This window comes from Falco punctatus (assembly GCF_963210335.1).
Source record: "Falco punctatus genome assembly, chromosome: 1".
NCBI classification, from domain to species: domain Eukaryota; kingdom Metazoa; phylum Chordata; class Aves; order Falconiformes; family Falconidae; genus Falco; species Falco punctatus.
The window spans coordinates 96,441,250-96,460,069 of NC_137580.1; the positions used below are offsets into that span (position 1 = coordinate 96,441,250).

Sequence of the window (18,820 nt, forward strand, 5' to 3'; positions counted from 1 at the left end):
GCAGAGCTGGCTTTAATGGGGCGAGCTGAGCGTGACTCCCTGTGCCGCGGCTGGGGGGGCCCACGGGGGGGCTTTGTCCTGGCCAGGAGCGTGTCTGCTCCGGGGTCAGGGCGGCAGCAGCCCCCTTGCGCCCACCCGCTCCCGGAGCAGTGGACCCCGTTGTTCACCCTTCTGAAAAGCCATAATGCTTCGGGGATTTTCCTGTCTTGATCTGTAATCCTCCTTTCCAGTTCACACTCTGCAGTTGATACCAAGGACTTGAAACAGTTTAGTTAGGGAGAGAACCTGCACCTGATCTGGGCCACGCAGCGTACTGAAAACATTTACTGCTGTTCTTCAGTCGATCAAATGTGATGCTCGGTGTAGGATTTCCCTGTGGTTTGGACCTTACAATTACCTCAGAAATGTATCTTCCCCTTTCGGACCTTACAATTACGTCAGAAACATTTCTCCTTTTGACCTTACCATTACCTCAGAAACGTGTTTTCTCTTTTCGGACCTTACATTTACCTCAGAAAACGTATCTTCTCCTTTCAGACCTTACAGTTACCTCAGAAACTTACCTCCTCCTTTCGGACCTTACCGTTACCTCAGAAACGTGTTTCTCCTTTCCCTCCCGCCACACGCAGCCGCCCCCCAGTGAGCCCGCGGCCGCAGCACGCTGCTCTCCCCGCCCGGTGCGGGGCTGCCGCCGCCCGCCGGGCCGCGCTGCGGGGCGGTGCGTTGCCGGCCGCCCGGCCCCGCGGAGGCGCCGCCCCCCGGAAGCAGCTGGCCGCGCTGCCGGCGGCGGGCTGGGGCTCGCCGCCATGGCCGCCGGGCCGCGGGCTGCCGCCGGACGCCGCACCGCGCCGGCCCGCTGAGCGCCTCCGCTCCCCGCCGCCCGCCATGGGCGCGCTGTTCCGCGGCGAGCCCATGTGCCTGGCGCAGCTCTTCCTCCAGAGCGGCTCGGCCTACGAGTGCCTCAGCGAGGTGGGCGAGCGTGGCCTGGCCGAGTTCCGAGACGTGAGTAGCGGCGGCGGGCCCGGGCCCAGGCGGGCGTCCTGGGAGCCGGGGGCAGGAAGGGGAACCCGGCGGGGGGCGGCAAGGGGGAGGCCGAGGCGGGCCGAGCGGTTGCCGCGGGAAGGTGGAGGTTCCATTGCCGAGGTGCGATCTGAAAGCCTCCAAACCCTTCTCTGTCGCCGCAAGTGTGAGGCTGACTGCGGCGGGGGGGTCGGAGAGGCTCTAGGGAGGGCTGCCTGGGGGTCACTCCGTCCTGCTTTCCACACAGAAGTAGCTTAAACTTGGGCTGTGTTTTGCGGTTGAATCCCATGGGAAAGCCATTACCCACCTGAAGGCACCCTGACTTCAATCTGAGTGCACGTGTCCACCCCACTGACACGCGATAGTAACACCTTAGTAGTTGCTCTGTAGGTTGATTCCTTCAACTTTACAGTCTGCTGGTTTGTAAAGCGTGTGTTCCTGAAGGAGCAGTGCACCTTGGAGCAAACTACATGCCTGACTAACGTCAAATAGGGTTGGGTAACAATTAACCTCGTTTCTGCATTGTCTCATCGTAATTGTATGAGCTTTGCTTGCTGAGTTGGCATTTCTTCCAGGTATTCTTCAGAAATGTAGGTTGTACAATCTTTGTAAGGAAAGCTGGGAGAACTTAAATTAAATTAACAGCTGGTTAGTAAATATGGCAGGCAGGAGGAGACCAGTCTGTAGGAATCATTACATGGGTGTTATGTTTAATATTTTGATGCCATTCCAGGCATCTCCTGCACCTTTTATTCCAGAAACAGCATATTTAGTGGTTCTGATTTAAAAGCTAAGTAATCAGAGACATTGCACGTGTCATAATATGGGGATATACAAAAAAAGGCTTTTTCAGAACTCAGTATTTCAAATATATTCTGTAGAAAACCATTGCAAAAAAATTGCTGGCAGAAAGGTTGTTTGTTAATTTGAAGTTGTTAGGCAGTACTTTAAAACCGTAGAAATAAGGTTAGGAATGGTTTCTCCAGTAGACCTAGTTATTTTGTTATTTCAGTAAAACTAGCAAAAGGCATTGTTCATTCTGCTTTTATAAAAGCAACCTTGCTATTTGAACTCTTTTAAATCTTTTTAGGTTTTCATACCTTCTTAGCTGAAAAGCACTTTGTAGAAAGAGATCACGCAGAACCACATGCAAAATTGTCTCGTGAGAAGTCACAGAAATAGCTGTGTGTTTTTAGGGGTGGTTGCTCAGTGCAATATTTAATAATAATTTTGTCCTTCTCTTTCAGCTTAACCCAAATGTGAGTGTATTTCAGAGAAAATTTGTGAATGAAGTGAAGAAGTGTGAAGAAATGGAAAGAATACTTGGTGAGCTTTATTTTCATGTCTGCTCTTTCTCATCTGCGGCATTATTAAAGTTTATATTTTTAGAGTGGAACTGCAGTGAAAGTTTCAGCTATAGGTTTTTGTAATCTTCTCAGTCTTGTATGATCTCAGTGCTGTAGAACTTTAGAAAATTTTGGTATGTATGAAGCGACAGATATACATACACTCATATGTAGAGTCTTTATGTAGATTTTTGGAGCTGGAGATGACTGTAGTACTGAATTGGATTGGAACATACAAATATATTCCTTAGTTTGTCTTGATATGCTGCATCAGTTTTGAGTGTATTGGAGTCATTTAGGTTGGAAGGGACCTCTTGATATCACCTAGGTAACCTCCAGCTCAAGAAGAGGCAGCTAGGCCAGGTTGTCCAGGACTGTGTCTGGTGGAATTTTGAATATGGAGACTCCACAGCCTCTCTGGGAAACCTGTTCCAGTGTTTTACCACTGATCTCTGTTTCTTGGGTTTTTGAGCTGTAAAATTTACTTACACTGCAACACGTACGTGCTAAATACAGGTTGGGTTTTTTTAAGCTCAGAGGTGAAGAAGAATTGCTCATAAATAGTTGAGACCATTTCAGTATTGACTGCTTAGAACTCTGCTGAGAAGCTCTACCCTGGATATTTCCTTGGTTATAAGATATGGCTGTTTTTCATGTTGTGTAGCTCAGTACTGTTGAACTTCCAAGCACCCTCAAAAATACCTGAAGTTAATTGTATTCACATGGTAGTTAATGAATAGAGAAGGGTATGTAGAACATTACAGCCAAGATGCAGATTTATTCAGCATATCCTGAGGAAAAGTTACCATTGAAAGATTCTTTTTATTGGAATCTCTCATCAGAGCCACATGCTGGTCATGCCAAACCATCCCAGTAGCTATTTCAGCAATCTCCTTGCCCAGCATGAGTTGCATTTGTTGTCAAGGTTGCTTAAGCCACCTTGTTTGAATGCTTTTTATTCCAAACATGGGTCAATGAACAGAACATCAGTTTCTGGCAGATGGCATGATCAGCAGAAAGTGATATCTTGCAGCAACAAAGAGATATTATGAAATGTTAAAAGCTTCTTAAAAAGTACTTGTGGTTGGAAAATTTCAGTCAGAGGACTCTGAAGATGATTTGCTTCTGCAAACTCCCAAGTCAAAAATGTTCTGTGTGTTTTATTCCTAGCACTCCATAAGCTCCTCTTTCTTTGAAGACAGTAGTGTTTGTGTTGCTGCTGAAAAAAATGTATAAAATGGGCCTGATGCTGCAGTGTGATCAGCACCATCAATAGCAGCTGAAGGTCAACTGTGCAGCATTCCAGGAAGTGTAAGGCAATACGGTTTCCTTTCTGATTCTCTGTTTTTCTTCTCACTCTAGGGTATTTAGTACAAGAAATTAAAAAGGCGGATATTCCACTTCCTGAAGGAGGTGTTGCTCCTCCTGCCCCATTGCTGAAGCACATTTTAGAAATCCAGGTAACTTTTCCATGCAACAGATGCCAAAAGTGTAGAATTGAATCTTGGAATTTTATTTCAAACTTGATTACCTGCTATCTTATTACTCTAGGACTTAAGTTATAGGGGCGTGGCAGAAGCATTTGCTTTCCTTTTTGTCAAATTTTATTTGCTTTCTCCCAGTGTTACTTCAAAGACTGCCAATGAGGATTTGATACTAACACAAAATTCCTGTGAAAGGGTCAAAGCTAGCTCATGGGGTTTGCAGTCATCTGTTTTATTTTGATGGGCTGGCATATTACACTGTTGAATTACACTGAACAATTACATTGTTCAGGCAAATTATCATCTGTACCTGTAGTCCTTCAGCTTAATTTATTGCTTTGGGACTTATCTAAGACTCTTTTTGTGCATCCAAAATTTCTGGGGTGTGGGGAAGTTTTATGTGCCCAAGGTTCTGCAAGTTGCAGTGTTGGTTGTGTAGCAAAACATGGTGCTGTTTTCTCTGAATCCTTTTTCTGGTATTGCGTTAGAAGTAGAAGCTTGTAAAATCCAGATGTAATTTTGAATGACATTCTGTTTTGCTGTAATTCTATTGAAATAATAGGTAGCTGTCTTCCACCCTGTACTATCTGATGTTCTAATTCCAAGTCTGCATTACTTAGCTCAGGCACAAATTAGGGGCAGGACAACAGGCTTAACAGATGCCAGTGGAGAATCAAGTGTACTCAATACAAAGTAATCTTCTCCAGACTGAGGAATAGAACTTATGGACCTTAAGTTAATTAAGAAATTGGGAAGCTCCCATCATTGTGGCAAATTAACATGTGCTTAAAATTCATTCTCCCCCAGTTTCCAAAACAGTGTAACTGATTCGATGTAATTTTTTTCTCTGTGTCTCAGGAACAGTTGCAGAAGCTGGAGACAGAATTGAGGGAAGTAACTAAGAACAAAGAAAAGTTGAGGAAAAACCTGCTTGAACTGACAGAATACACATGCATGTTAGAGGTCACACAAAGATTTGTCAGGAGAACAGCTGAGGTACTGCTTATGTTGTTTGGCAAGGAATATGTGTCATGTGGTGGTTTTTGTTCCCTACTGTTAGTAGTTCTAGAGAAGTGCATGTCTCTGTGTCGGGCTGTTTGTTATTAGCGCTCAGTACCTAGAGAACCTGGCTGGCCAGCTCTGGTACTAGGCTGCGTTCATAAACATAGCAAAATGCAGCCCTGAGTTTAGAGGAGCTTTGATTTCTTTATTGAATGATTTGAATGTTACTGCTGTTGTCAGTTGAAAGTGAAGGCATATTTGTATTTTGATGCATAAATTGTGCTAAGAAACATACCATGTAACTTTTGCAATGCTGACTATAATTGCTAAGAACAGTACACTTGAGATCCCGAGATCTCTCTGTTGTCTGATTTGAACGCAGAAAGGGTTTTATATTTTTATTGAAATAATTTACTTAATTAGGTTTTCTTCAGGATAATAAATGAATGACAGTAGGGTTTTTTTTCTGAAATCTGTGAGTGATCTTTCTTTTATTCTCTAGTATGAATCCCATTTACATGCAAATTATGAAGAATTTCCGTCTGTGGAAAATGAGCCATTAATGGATTACAACTGCATGCACAGACTGGGTGCCAAGCTGGGGTAGGTATGGCTCAGTCCATGCCTGGCAGGCTGTCAGTGTTTGCTGTTTCAAAACTACTTGATGAACTGTTTTCTTAAATAGTGGTCTGTTTTCTTAAAAGTTGGAATGTAGTGATTTCAGATGAGACAGGCAGGTCTAGGCAGGGTAGAAGTTTGACCCAAATGTACCTGTGTAACAAAATTGGATTATTCGAAGAGGGAAGTAGGACACCACCAAAAAAAAGGTGACAAAACTTCCATCAAACCAAGCATGTGTATTAAGGAGAATATCTAAGTGCTCGAAATCAGTACTTCTACTGTTCAAACTGTTTTTCTAGGATAAACACACAGTGTTTTAATCACCTGGCAGTGTGAGTTGTAAGTGTAGCATTAATAACAGTATTGCCTACTTGCCTTTAGAATGATGAGTGGATACTGCTCTCTACCACACCGTTATAAGAGGGTATCTTACCAAGAAAAGGTTAAGAACCTTAATATCACAGAAAGAAACAATTTCAAATATAATTCTGGTTGTGTGCTCAGGCCTACACTCTGTTTTCTGAATAGAAATTGAATCTTAATTTATATACTAGTTAATACCTATTTAGGGGAAACAGAAAATTTACCTTCTTTCCTTCTCTAGAGATGGCAGTTGTTAAATTATTGTGACTGTGTGATCCTGAGTGATGATGTACTCTGACTTTTTTTTGTGGATTTTAGCTTATTTTTCAAATTGTTTTTTTTTTTTTTTTTTCTATAGATTCATATCTGGGTTAGTTCACATAGCAAAAGTTGAAGCATTTGAAAAAATGCTGTGGAGAGTCTGTAAAGGCTATACTATTCTTACATACGCAGAATTGGATGAGTGTCTGGAAGATCCAGATACCGTGAGTAAAGATTGCAACTATCAGTTTATTTATTTTGTTTGTACTTTTCATAGGACTTGGAAAAATTGCTACTCAGGTCTGCCTGCTATGAATGTAAATGATTTCCCAGTGCCCTTGGAGGGAAAACTCTTCTAAAGTATTAGAACTTGTAAGACTGTAAAATTAGAGGGTCTTGATACCACCATAACTATAGGAGTGGCAATTAATTTATCATGATTCAACTTGATGAGTGCATAATTTTATTGTGGAATAATAGTGACTTTATGATTGGCTACCATGATCAAAATACATGGCATAAATGGCTCCTTGGATATTTATTAACTAGGTCTGTACAGTACATTACCTTTTAATATTAATTTTATTTGTTCATTCAGTAAATAAGGAAAAAAAAGTCTGGAGTACAGTTAATCTTCTATGAAGCTTTTTCTCTGAACTTACAAAATTAACTTTCTGCAAATCAGCAATTATGGCTGCCTAATCTGTCACTTTAAAATTTTGCTTTGACCCTAATTTGTAACATTTTAATGTCTTCAGACTTTTTTCATTACTGATAATTCTGAGATGGTAAAATTTAATCTCTTATTTTCCCTGAAAATATTTTCTGTTTTTCTCTTAAAAAAAAAAGCTATTGGCATACTTGAATTTTATTTTTTGATCTTCACTAAGATGGTGAAAGGCTAATGCTACTAACACAGCATTTTCTAATTATTCAGATCTGTTATTTTGCTCTGTAATTGTATCGCAGTGGAGTTGTTGGTTAAAAACAAAATTCATCAACTCAAACTTTTTTTTTTTGTTTTTTAGGGTGAAACCACAAAATGGTTTGTTTTTTTAGTGTCCTATTGGGGTGAACAAATCGGCCAGAAAGTTAAGAAGATTTGTGACTGGTAAGAAGTAAAAGTAATACATATGATTTCTTTATATCTGGGTTGTTTTGTTCTTAGTTTTCCCACAGCTTCCCTTCCTTGTAGGTATTAATATTTAGGTAAGATTGTTGAAGTTAAATTTGTTCCTCCCACCACCACTAGCATCTGGCTTTATAATTATGCAATACACAAATGTATGTGTGTATTGCAGTCCTTATTAAGTACAGGCAAAATACCGACACACTCAGTTGAATCTGTCCCGTGGTTATTCAGTGGTGTGTTGTGGGTTGGCGAGGGCATGGGGTTGGGTGGTTTGTTTTGTTTCAGTTTGATTATTTAACACAAACTTCTGTTTTTCTGTAGCTATCACTGTCATGTGTATCCCTATCCAGATAACATGGAGGAGCGCAAGGCAGTTGTTGAAGGACTAAATATTCGTATTCAGGATCTTCATACTGTGAGTAAATAACAGTATTTCTTTTGCTGCAGTTATTGTGCTACAGGAAATCATTTGATGAATCACTGCATTAAGTACCTGAATAGGTTTCTAAAACACATACAGCTTTGGGTCTGAGCATGACTGTATGTCATGTCCCTGATGTCTTGTTGCATGTATTTATTAAACTTCTGGGCACTTGGCGTTGCCTTCTGTTACAAGCGGTGGTTCGCTGCCCTCCTACAAATGTGATCTGGCATTGGACAAATACTAGGTGCTCTGACTGTGGTTACCATAACCACTGTGACATTTCCACTGAAATCTTTTTGTTTTTTTCTTGGACAAAGGTGTTGCATAAAACTGAGGATTACTTACGCCAAGTCTTGTGTAAAGCATCTGAATCCATCTATACCTGGGTTATCCAAGTGAAGAAGATGAAAGCCATTTATCATGTACTCAACCTGTGCAGCTTTGATGTCACAAATAAATGTTTAATTGCTGAGGTTTGGTGTCCAGTGGCTGATCTGCAAAATCTGCGCCACGCGTTGGAGGAAGGTTCAGTAAGTCAGCTGAATGCTCACTGATGTTAAAACTTCTGTCCTGAACTAACTATACAGATAAGGAAAGAAAATGATTATTTAAAATAGGCTAAAAGTAGGCACAGGCAGGTGTGGGTGTCTATGAACTCCTATCAAACAATTTCTTTGTAAGCAGAACCTTTATTTAGTGTTGTGTGGGGGTTTGTTCTTTGTTTTGGGTTTTGTTTTGTTTGGCTTTTTTCTTGAATAACTTCCGTGTTGGACCCAGTCTGACCATGCTATTTGCAGTCAAGTAGAAGGTGCTAACTTGAGTGCAGTGCCATCTTTTATGAAGGAGAATTTTTAATAACAAATCTTCACTTTATAGTATTGACTAATGGGTGTATTCTGGGATTTCATACAAAGTAAGGATTAGAACACTGTATGTAATCAGTGTGTTTAGAAGAACAGATTAATGTAATTATTTTTTTAAGAAGGCACAAAGGGATAAATGTTAAAATTGTGGCTTAACTTACGAATGTTTCAGGATCAGTGAAACTGCTGATAGAAGAAATGTTTTCACTTTGATTAGATTAAGCATCAACTGAGTTCTTACATAAATGTATCTTTTTTTCTGTCTAATTAGAGAAAGAGTGGGGCTACAATTTCTTCATTCATGAATACCATCCCAACAACAAAACCTCCTCCAACTTTGATACGTACCAATAAATTCACCTCAGGGTTCCAAAACATCGTTGATGCTTATGGAGTTGGAAGCTATGGGGAAGTTAATCCAGGTTGGTCCTAGTGAAATCTGAACTGTGAGCTGTGCTATCATTACTGCTTGCCTTGTTAGAAGTTTAATTCCCTTGCTGAACTGGACACTGGTAAAAGCAAAATGGTGGCAACCATGTTGCTTATTAGTGGCGATTTTAAAATTGAAGTAGCTCATCAAAAGTACAAGTGATGCTCCAAGCAATAAAATAGGATTTGATTTTGCTGAATGAGTTATTTTAGCATTAAAGATGCTGATAATAGCTGTATGATGTTTTACTTTGGGTAAGAGAAGATGTTTAGGGGAAAAAAGAAAACTTTGGTAATGGCTATTGATCTTACTGAAGCCTGGAGCTCATCACTTAAAAAAAATCCAGCCTTGTTGTATAGCCCAGTTAGTTTAATGTCTGTATGTATTTTTGTAGCTATGTTATGTCATGCTGTACAGGAGAATGTACATTATAATACAGAGCCAGAATAGCCATGGAGGAAGAACTGTTTTGTCTGTTTTTTATTTCCTGGGCTCATATTATTATTCTCAGAATCGTCAGCTAACGCTCAGCTGCAGATTTGTCATTACTAAGCGATACACAATAAGCAGGCTTTAAACTGAGTTAGATTTATAGTGTGGGGGAAAGGTCCGTTAGTAGGGGATGAAATGTTTTTCAAACTTCTCAAACAATTTTCAGCTTTAAAGTAGTTGAATTGCTTAGGCGTAGTTCAGATGGCAGCATCATCTGTTGTGCTGTGTGCCTGAAATTTGTGATGTTGTCATTTCAGCTCTGTATACCATCATCACTTTTCCTTTCTTGTTTGCGGTTATGTTTGGAGACTTTGGGCATGGTCTACTAATGTTCATATTCTCACTCCTGACAATACTGTATGAAAACCACCCTAGATTGCAAAGATCACAAGATGAGGTAAAAGGAATTACAAATAATTCACTTCCCATATAGCAAGATTATTTCAATTGAATAATTACTGTGTTTCTGGAAAGTACTATTTGTTTCACATGTATTAGGCTGGGGTTTTTTTCCTTTGTTTCAGGATTTTCTGTTTAAATTTGCTGTAATCCTTGAGATTAATGTGATATCTTAACAAACTACTCACTTTTTTGAAAGAGAACTATTCAAGTTGGAATGAAAGTGACAAAAATTAGTTGATATTGTTGGGCTTGTCTTTTCTTCTTCCGGGATTACTTAGTAATGCGTGTGTTTTACAGAATGTGGTTACAGTGACTGAAGTGAGGAGAAAATTATTTTTCCAATTCCATTTTCTTGTTTCTGAAAAGGAGTTGTAGTTTGAAATTTGTTAAACTTAATTTTAACTGATTTTTTAATCGTATGGAGTTGGAATGCAGGAACACCTGCATCTCTCCTTAGAATTATATTTAATTAAGAATGGCTGCAAATGCCTAACTTCTTGAAAACTAGTCCTGGGAAGGAAAAGTGGCTTAGAAACACTATTCATTAATGTAATGATGCCAGTGAGAAGAGTCTTAGTTTGTAATGGGAGTTTGCATGGGGGTTTCAGATCTGTGCATTCAATTTAAACACAGTTGTTTTTCAGAATATACTTCTCATTCCTAGCTCTGTTTCCTCATGCGTATAAACCTTTGCATATAAATCACTTTTGCATATTGACATGCTTAAATCAAAATTGTGTGTTACATTTTGATTGGCCTCAGGCTTCTTCCTATTCCTTAATGACGGTTCACAAGAGTTTTTAGAAGTCTTTGTATGGCCAAAACTGTGTGTCTCTTAGAGATGTCTAGATAACGATTGTTCACATAGCAGATGATGATCTCTATTTTATCTTTTTTCCAATATTTACAGATAATGAAAATGTTATTTGAAGGCCGATACGTTATTTTATTAATGGGTCTGTTTTCTATATACACTGGGTTGATCTATAATGACTGTTTTTCGAAGTCATTAAATATATTTGGTTCTGGATGGAATGTTTCGGCAATGTTTGAACAGCAGGTTTGGCGGTGAGTAGCATGCCTATTTGCTGTACCATTAAAACAAATACGTACTTTCTGCAACAGTTTAACCCTTTTGCTCACCCATCTTAACTCCTTTTATTGAGAGCAGTAAATAAATGCAGTGAAATCTAGCAAAATCTAGTTGTTAAGGTATCAAGTGCTAGTGCACTAAGGGCTGATACATCTACACTTAGAATAAAAAAGACAGTAATAGTTATTTAAAACCAGAAATTCAGATTGGTCATTATTGTAAATTGGGAAATCCACAGAGAACACAATTTATTCCAAAACCACTGTTAGAATTTTATTATATTTAATTCAGTAAATCTATCAGGTTAATCTCATATTTGTCAGTGCTGCTTTGCTGGACTTACATGTCCTCAGTCACCTGGATCATTTTCTAGAATATCATTTGGTGTAGATGACAGTCAGTTTTCTCCTGGAACCAATTCTGTTGCAATATCCTAATGCTATACGCTGGCTAATAACTCTTGGTGATTAAGAAGTGCAGCTGGCATAGTATCTTTTTATTGGTAGTAAGGACTTGCACCGCATTTTATGGGGTGATATTTCTAGGGTTTATTCGGTCTCTAAACCTTCTTAAGTGTGTTTTGTGTATCTCTAAAGAACAAAAAGGTTCTTATGAATGGCTGGAGACTTCAGTAGTACTGTAAAATCCTAACAAAAGGCACCGGGACTTTGTCTTGTGTATTCTTTTTATTCATAAAAGACACTGCCTCCTGTGTTATGATTTGTCTTTATGCTAATTGTTTTAGTTTGTCTCCAATTATTATATTTTCCAGGAGAGGTTTCTGAATATATATATATCAGATTTTGAGAGGAATAGTAAACAAAGGGCTCATTTTTGTGGAGAAATTTGTCCTAGGTCATGCTTCTGGAATGAATAGCCAGGCAACATTAGTATCTACTGCAAAGAAATCAACAATTAATGAAATAATCAATTACCTAGTAATCATCAGTCTTGGCACAGCTTTTCTTGGTAGTAAAAAGAAAAAAAAAAAAAAGGAAAAAGTAGGTTATGTGAATTGTCAAACATACTTTTTCACCAAGTAGGATAACCTTATTTCTTTGAGGTGTCATGGCCCTTTGGTATTTAAATGTTCACAGCTTGCATCTCATTTTTGAGCCACTTCCTGTTTTTGAGGCAAATAGTAGAGTCAAACCCACTAACTTTGGTTAAAATGTGAATGGGTGGTAAATGCTGTGTTAATTTAAGTTGGAGTGGAAACTTATCCAAATGCAAAAGGGAAAAAAAATCTATGAGTTATTCTTTGGGTGTTTGTTAGTGAATTTTATATAAAAACAAATTATGAGCTTTCTAAATGAGACGTCCCATTCTAGGGGCATGAGGAATGAAATCCAGAAACTTTCATTTCAAAGACAGTTAGTGCAAATGAAGCCCAGATTGTGAATTTCTTGAGTTTGGGGCTTTTTTTCCTATTTTTTTTATTAGCCAGGCCTTTGTGCTTAGAAATCCTTTTATTCTTTTGAAGTCTGACAGTGGGTGAGCTAGTCATATAAAGGGAAGCAGGCAGTGCCCTGTAGAACTGAAAGTATAATTTGTAACTATATTTAAACAATGTCAGATGTGATTGTGTATTTGTTTCTTTGCAGTCTTGAGGATCTGAAGTCTAATCAGTTTTTAACATTGGATCCAAATGTTTCTGGTGTATACAATGGAGCTTATCCCTTTGGAATTGATCCGGTTAGTTCTATTCTTTTAAGTTATCCATTGGCAATGATCAGTCATTTTAAAATTAGATTTTGGTATGTGTATTAGGAATATAGATCTTACTATGGAAAAAACATTTCTGCTTGCATCCTCCACTCAAAAAAGTTTTTCCCTTAGTGAGTAAAGAAAGATTTAACTTTTTTCACGGAACTCAAATTTCAGTTGTTATCCCCATTTGAGGTAGAATTCTGGTCTCCAGTAGAGAAAGGATACTGGTTTATTCCTTCTATTACACTGTTCTTTACTGTTGGCTTTGTTTTCTTCTCTTCAGATATGGAATTTGGCAAACAATCGTCTCAGTTTTTTAAATTCTTTCAAAATGAAAATGTCTGTGATTTTTGGAGTGACTCACATGACGTTTGGAGTTGTATTGGGGGTATTTAACCACTTGTAAGTACAAGAAGTTAAGATAGTATTAACATTGTAGTTTTTGTCAAATCTTGAATTATAACAATCTGGTAAGAGAAACTGGAACAGTTTTTTAAAAACAGAGTAATAGTAATTGTGAAAACTGTTCTTAAAAAACAGTGACAGAGAAGTCTTTCTGAAATGTGTTATGCCAAAAAATCTGATTAAATCAAGATTTTATTTCACTTGTTGCTAGGTAGAGATATGTGCTTCTTACGGTTTTGATTTCCACTGAAATACGTGACTAAAATGTCACTGAATATGAAGATATCAGTTCTGGATTGTAATTTCAGTCCTGCTGTTTACAAGTGCTGGATACTGTTCTGTTTTATTGAAATCACGTTTGGGTCATGTGTTTATCTTGATCTTTCTTTGTAAAGCTTATTTTTAATTTTTTCCCATATTTATCTTTTAGGCATTTCAAGAAGAAGTATAATATTTATTTGGTTTTTCTTCCTGAACTTTTATTCATGATGTGCATCTTTGGCTACCTTGTGTTTATGATCTTCTTTAAATGGTTAGCGTATTCTGCGGAGGACTCTACATCTGCTCCTAGTATTCTGATTCAGTTTATTAACATGTTCCTGTTTCCTGGTGGTGAAACAGAGGTCTTCTACACTGGGCAGGTACGTAGTGTACTTAACAAGCTTCTGAAGATCCTGTGTTCCCTGTACAGGTAACACTTGTGAAAATGCCTGTTTTTAGAACAAAATCTCCCCGGTTAAAATTAAGGCTAGAGAACAGTGTCTCATGCTTGTAATGCTGATACTTTTCTATGTGCTGTAAATAACCTTGCTAATACCAGTATAACGATACATCCTGAAGATGATGGATGTCTGTAACCTAATTTAAGGGCCTGATTAAGTAAAATATGTGCATGTTTAGTTTGGAGTACATAGCCACTGAAATTAGCAGCGTTTTGATTAGGCTCAAAAAGGCCTTTAGAGGAAAATGAGAAGTCTTTTCCTACTCTTGATTTTGTGATCTAATTTAATTTTTTCTTTCTCCCTCAAACAGGTTGCTCTGCAGAGGTTTCTACTTAGTATAGCTTTTCTTTCTGTTCCTGTAATGCTTTTTGGTAAACCACTTTATTTATATTGGTTGCGCAGTGGAGGCCGAGGCATTAGAATGTACAGAGTAAGTGCTGAGAGAAACTTCTGTATTTCTTCAGTATAGAAGAATTCAGCTGGTGTTGTGTTGCATATAGAGTAATGTCCTTACTAGAGATTTCTACTCAACTTGGAAGGTTTTGGACTGTAACACATAATAGTACTTTGTTTCTCTAGCTCTCTTTTTGCTTTTGTCTCTGACTATGTTAAATAAATGTAAAAAATGACACTGGCAGTCCACTTGAAGACATGGTACGTTTCTATGTTGTAGAGTGGCTACAAGCTAATTCGAAAAGAAAGTGAAGAAGAACTTTCTCTGCTGAGATGTCATGATGTAGAAGAAGGAAGCAGTCATTTAGACAGTGGGCACAGAGAGGGGGATGGAGAGGAGGTAATGATGTTTTTGCTTAATTTCTAGTTTGTATGTCGTTAAAAGCAAATTAGAAGTGGAAAAATCAAGATGATAATCTCTACACTGAGTCCCTGGAAGTTTTCAAGAAAATCAGCTGAGCCTTTACAAAGACCTTGATGCTTGAATGCAATTTACCTATTTTTTCAATTGTTGCTATTTTATCGTTATTTCTTGTTACATTCTGATTGCTACAGTAAACCACAATCTATCTGTAGTGGAGAACAGGAGGAGTGCGTTATTTGCACATAGAGACCTTGCATCTAAGGCTATAGGTTTTCCAAAATTGAAGAGTGGGATAAAAATTCTGGGCTTTGTATGGTTTTATGGATTCTTAGAATTAAGGCAAGAGGATGACTGCCCAGCTTCCTGTTAATTAATCTTGGCCTTTCGTCCAGACAAAAGTCTCTTTATGTCTGCAATTTACATCTTGTGATGAAGATTATTGCTAATGGGGGTTGGGAGACATGGGCAGTGTTCCTAGTCCCCAGCTATTGCTGCTCCTTAGTTAGGGCAATTTTTTACAGGTCTTGACTGATTCCATTGATTTGATGTGAATTGAAAGATAAAAAATTGCTTCAGTTTCCCAGTGTGCAGACTATGTACAGTACTTGCTTCACTGGGGTAGTAAGCTCTTGCTTGTTATGTATAGAATATACAAGAATTGCTTGCTTAAGTAAAATGTGTCATAGTTCCATACAAAGTAAGTGTTGAAATTTGTAGTAATATTAGTCTTGGAAACTTTTTTAGCAACAAGTACGTACATTTACAGAGTTTACACTATTCATGTAGTTATCTTTCTATCACTAGCATTGCTTAGTCCTGCTTTTAAGGATGCAAAAATTTACATTGTAAATTTAGGATCACGGTAGAATAGGAATTAGAACCATGGCTGGCTCTACTGCTTAGCATTTTCAAGTATTGGATCATATTCCTTGTGAAAAACATAGATTGCATTCATTTTGATTTATCAACAAAGTAATTGGGGAAACTAACTGGAAAACTATAGCACCTGATTTTTTTTTAATGTTGTCTCTGTAATAATGTTGTCTTAAACATAGCAAATCTTTTTTTATTTGCAGTTTATTACCCTTTAAATGGATTTTTTCTTCCATGTACATTAAGATTTGCAGATTAATGTTTTTGTTCTCTCATGCTGTACTGTGTTGTTTAGATGGATACAAATGTATTTTTATATTTCAGCTTAATTTTGCAGATGTTTTTATGAATCAAGCAATTCATACCATTGAATACTGTCTAGGATGTATTTCTAATACAGCCTCCTATCTGAGACTATGGGCATTAAGTCTTGCTCATGCACGTAAGTGTGTTGAGTTTATTTGGTTGATATTTGTTGTTGGTGTTTTTATTTTTTTCATCTGTCTTGATTTTTAATGCTGGTTAGACGAAGGCTGGCCTATTGAAGTGATACTATTATGAAGTTATCTTTTTCTTAATTAAAAAAAATTCCCTGTTTAAACTAATCATAATCAGTGAAAAGCCCCCAAACTACAATTGGGACTTACTGTTTGGAATCTAGTAATTTTCTTCATTGGTTGCTCTGTTTTGTGAAGAGGCCAATGATGGGAGCACAGCGTTACCTCCCATAACAGTGTATCAGCACTCACAGCACCATTTCCTGGTTTCCATTGATTGACCAGTCTGGAAGGTGTTTAGGCACTTAGTAAAGTTTTAGTGTCATGGTTGAAAATGTTGCCATCAGTAGATCTGATTTTGAAACAGATTATTTTGGGGGAGGGAGGGATGGACAGCTGACTGGGGCAGGGGATTGCTATAGTTCCCATGTTCAGCAGATGCTGTGAATACTGTTTGAACTAGAATAAAAGTCAGTAGCTCGCTGGGTGAATGTATGCAATGTCAATATTAATTATGGAAACATTTCTTTAATAGAGTTATCAGAAGTTCTATGGCAGATGGTGATGAGAGTGGGTCTTCGTGTGGATGCAACGTATGGTGTTTTACTGCTAGTCCCTGTTCTAGCCTTTTTTGCTGTGCTAACAGTTTTTATTCTTTTGGTCATGGAGGGGCTTTCTGCTTTTCTCCATGCTATACGACTTCACTGGTAAGTTCACGTTTTTCTTTATATCACTTTAGTGTATACTGCCTTATTTAATAGGAATTTTTGTGTCAAAATACTAGGTGCCTTATTAAAAAGAAAAGTATAAAATTCAAGAGCCTCATGCTAATGTAGTTGATTGATTTAATTATATGAAATAAATGGCCTGTTAGTTGAATGCAATTGTTCCTCTGGAATAGTTTCAGTAAATTCAATATTATATTTGATGCATATTAACCTCAACCATATTCAGAGTTGATTTTGGTGCAAGCTGTATTTGGTTTATAGTATTGCAGCTTTTCATACTGTAGAATAATATAATTTGGATAAGTATTTCTAATTTCATGCTGGTTATACCACTGAATGGCTTCAGTCTATTTTATTTGGTTCAACAGAACATTTCTATTAGTGGACAAAACTTTTGCTTAAGTGGGGCTGCCAACCCTTAAGTATTTTAATCCTTTCTTAGTCTTAATGTCACGAGCTCTGCATATTCAAGTGGATTCGGAGAGTATTTTGAAACCTGATATTTACAGTATAAGAAAAGGCAAACATGCTATATAAACACTTATAGCTCTGTCTTGTGTTTATATTGTCCTCATGATATTGTATATTTGCAAAACAATTAACTGCAACTAACTCGAAACAAATTAGTAATAAGTCAGAAATAAGCCATTATGGCACAGTATCACTGTGTTTGGGTCTCCTGAGAAACGTGAAACTTGCCTAGGACTGTGTTAGGAAGGTTAAATAGCAGCACAGAAAGTGTAAGTGACAGGATTAGGATGGGTTTTGTTCAGCCTCTTACGATGCACAGTTTATCCCTTGGCAACTGGTCATTGCAGATTAATATACAGATTCTGTTTGGGGTTTTTTTGTATCGTTTCAGGGTGGAATTTCAGAACAAATTCTACTCCGGTGGAGGATACAAGTTTACGCCTTTCTCTTTTAAGCACATTTCTTTACATTTCAATAAAGAAGATACAGCGTAGTTTGGTTGCTGTCAGCAGAAATGTTTGGACTTGTCTGCAAATAATTATGTGATTGGATCTTGCCTTTGAATGGTTTCATGTAGGACAAAGTGTTTTTCACTGATTGCCTTATAATGCAGCCAAATAATTCTGTAATATATACCTCCCATAGAAATACATAGCAGATCTGGAACATCTTGTAAAGTATATAGATATAAAATGTACATTTTTCTTGATAAACTAATGTTGTAAATTAGTTTTGTTCTTTAAAAAAAAAATGTTACTGCTTGTCCTAAAACAAGTGTAGGCATATTTTTTTTGCTGTTGTTGGGGCTGTTTATTTTCTTGAATGGTTACTTTTAAGTTATACGAAAGACTTTTTGTCATATTAAACATTCATTACTAATCACATACTTAAGCTGCCATCTCATGCACTTTGGGAACAATTCAGCAATGCAACAGAAGCAATATATGTTTTCAGTATCTATTCAAGAAGGATTATGAAATGTAAATTTACACACAGCGATGCAATGTGCTCGTTTTTTGGCCATATGTAAAACTGCACTGAAGATGTTAACTGTTTGTTCCAAGTTCTGCTCAGAGTTATGATGTCAGTCTTTCAGAAGCCATGGTGGTATTTAATGTGGAAGAAGTCAGGATTAGAAGTGGAGACTGGAGATATTAGCCTTCTTCTTTCCCTGTAGCCAGCAGCTTTCAGACTCATGCTCTTCTGCACAAAGCGAGGTGCGTGCAGCCTCTTCCGGTGACCTTGGTGGGTAAAAGCCTTGGGAAAAACCTCTTACGCAGCCTGGGTCAGGACACAAATAAAAGAATCAAACTGCCTACTAGAAATTTTTATCCCGGGTTCTATTTTTACAGTGTGGTCCCATGCAGCTTCCACATGCAGGAGTAACTTCTGCAGGGGGAATAAAGCATTGGCCTTGGTCCCTGTTGGCTGTAGGGCTGCCTGTGCAGCGTTACTGACCTGATGTTGTGGAACCAAAGTTCATACTGAACAGGTGGAAAGGAGTCGCTTCGTGTTATTTTTTGTACTGCTCTGAAAATGGGGATATTACCATTATCTTTTAACATCTGTGCTGTAAGCACAGCATCACTTAAATTTTGCACGTGTTTGCATCTGAATAAAACCTGGTTTGTGCTGTTCCGAGTGGGCCCCGACGTTTGTTCCCG

At 38.1% G+C, this 18,820-nt stretch overlaps 1 protein-coding gene across 1 annotated transcript; it reads left to right on the plus strand.

Annotated features, from left to right (window-relative positions):
* Nucleotides 1–749: 749 nt before the first annotated feature.
* ATP6V0A2 (ATPase H+ transporting V0 subunit a2) lies at nucleotides 750–18,794 on the plus strand. Its single transcript, XM_080370059.1, has 20 exons — nucleotides 750–1,002; nucleotides 2,268–2,346; nucleotides 3,729–3,826; nucleotides 4,709–4,846; nucleotides 5,355–5,455; nucleotides 6,195–6,321; nucleotides 7,126–7,208; nucleotides 7,551–7,644; nucleotides 7,971–8,183; nucleotides 8,788–8,938; nucleotides 9,696–9,835; nucleotides 10,751–10,908; nucleotides 12,538–12,628; nucleotides 12,927–13,045; nucleotides 13,479–13,689; nucleotides 14,081–14,200; nucleotides 14,444–14,563; nucleotides 15,785–15,902; nucleotides 16,493–16,664; nucleotides 17,548–18,794. The coding sequence occupies exons 1-20, from the start codon at nucleotides 886–888 to the stop codon at nucleotides 17,648–17,650; spliced, it is 2,553 nt and encodes an 850-aa protein (XP_080226185.1). The 5' UTR covers nucleotides 750–885; the 3' UTR covers nucleotides 17,651–18,794.
* Nucleotides 18,795–18,820: the final 26 nt, after the last annotated feature.

Excerpts from the sequence above, each read along its gene's own strand:
- ATP6V0A2 (XM_080370059.1), top strand. The coding sequence starts at position 886 with ATGGGCGCGCTGTTCCGCGGCGAGCCCATGTGCCTGGCGCAGCTCTTC. Across the intron at positions 13,046-13,478 it reads TTGGGGGTATTTAACCACTT|GCATTTCAAGAAGAAGTATA; the intron begins GTAAGTACAAGA and ends TTTATCTTTTAG. Across the intron at positions 14,201-14,443 it reads GAGGCATTAGAATGTACAGA|AGTGGCTACAAGCTAATTCG; the intron begins GTAAGTGCTGAG and ends TCTATGTTGTAG.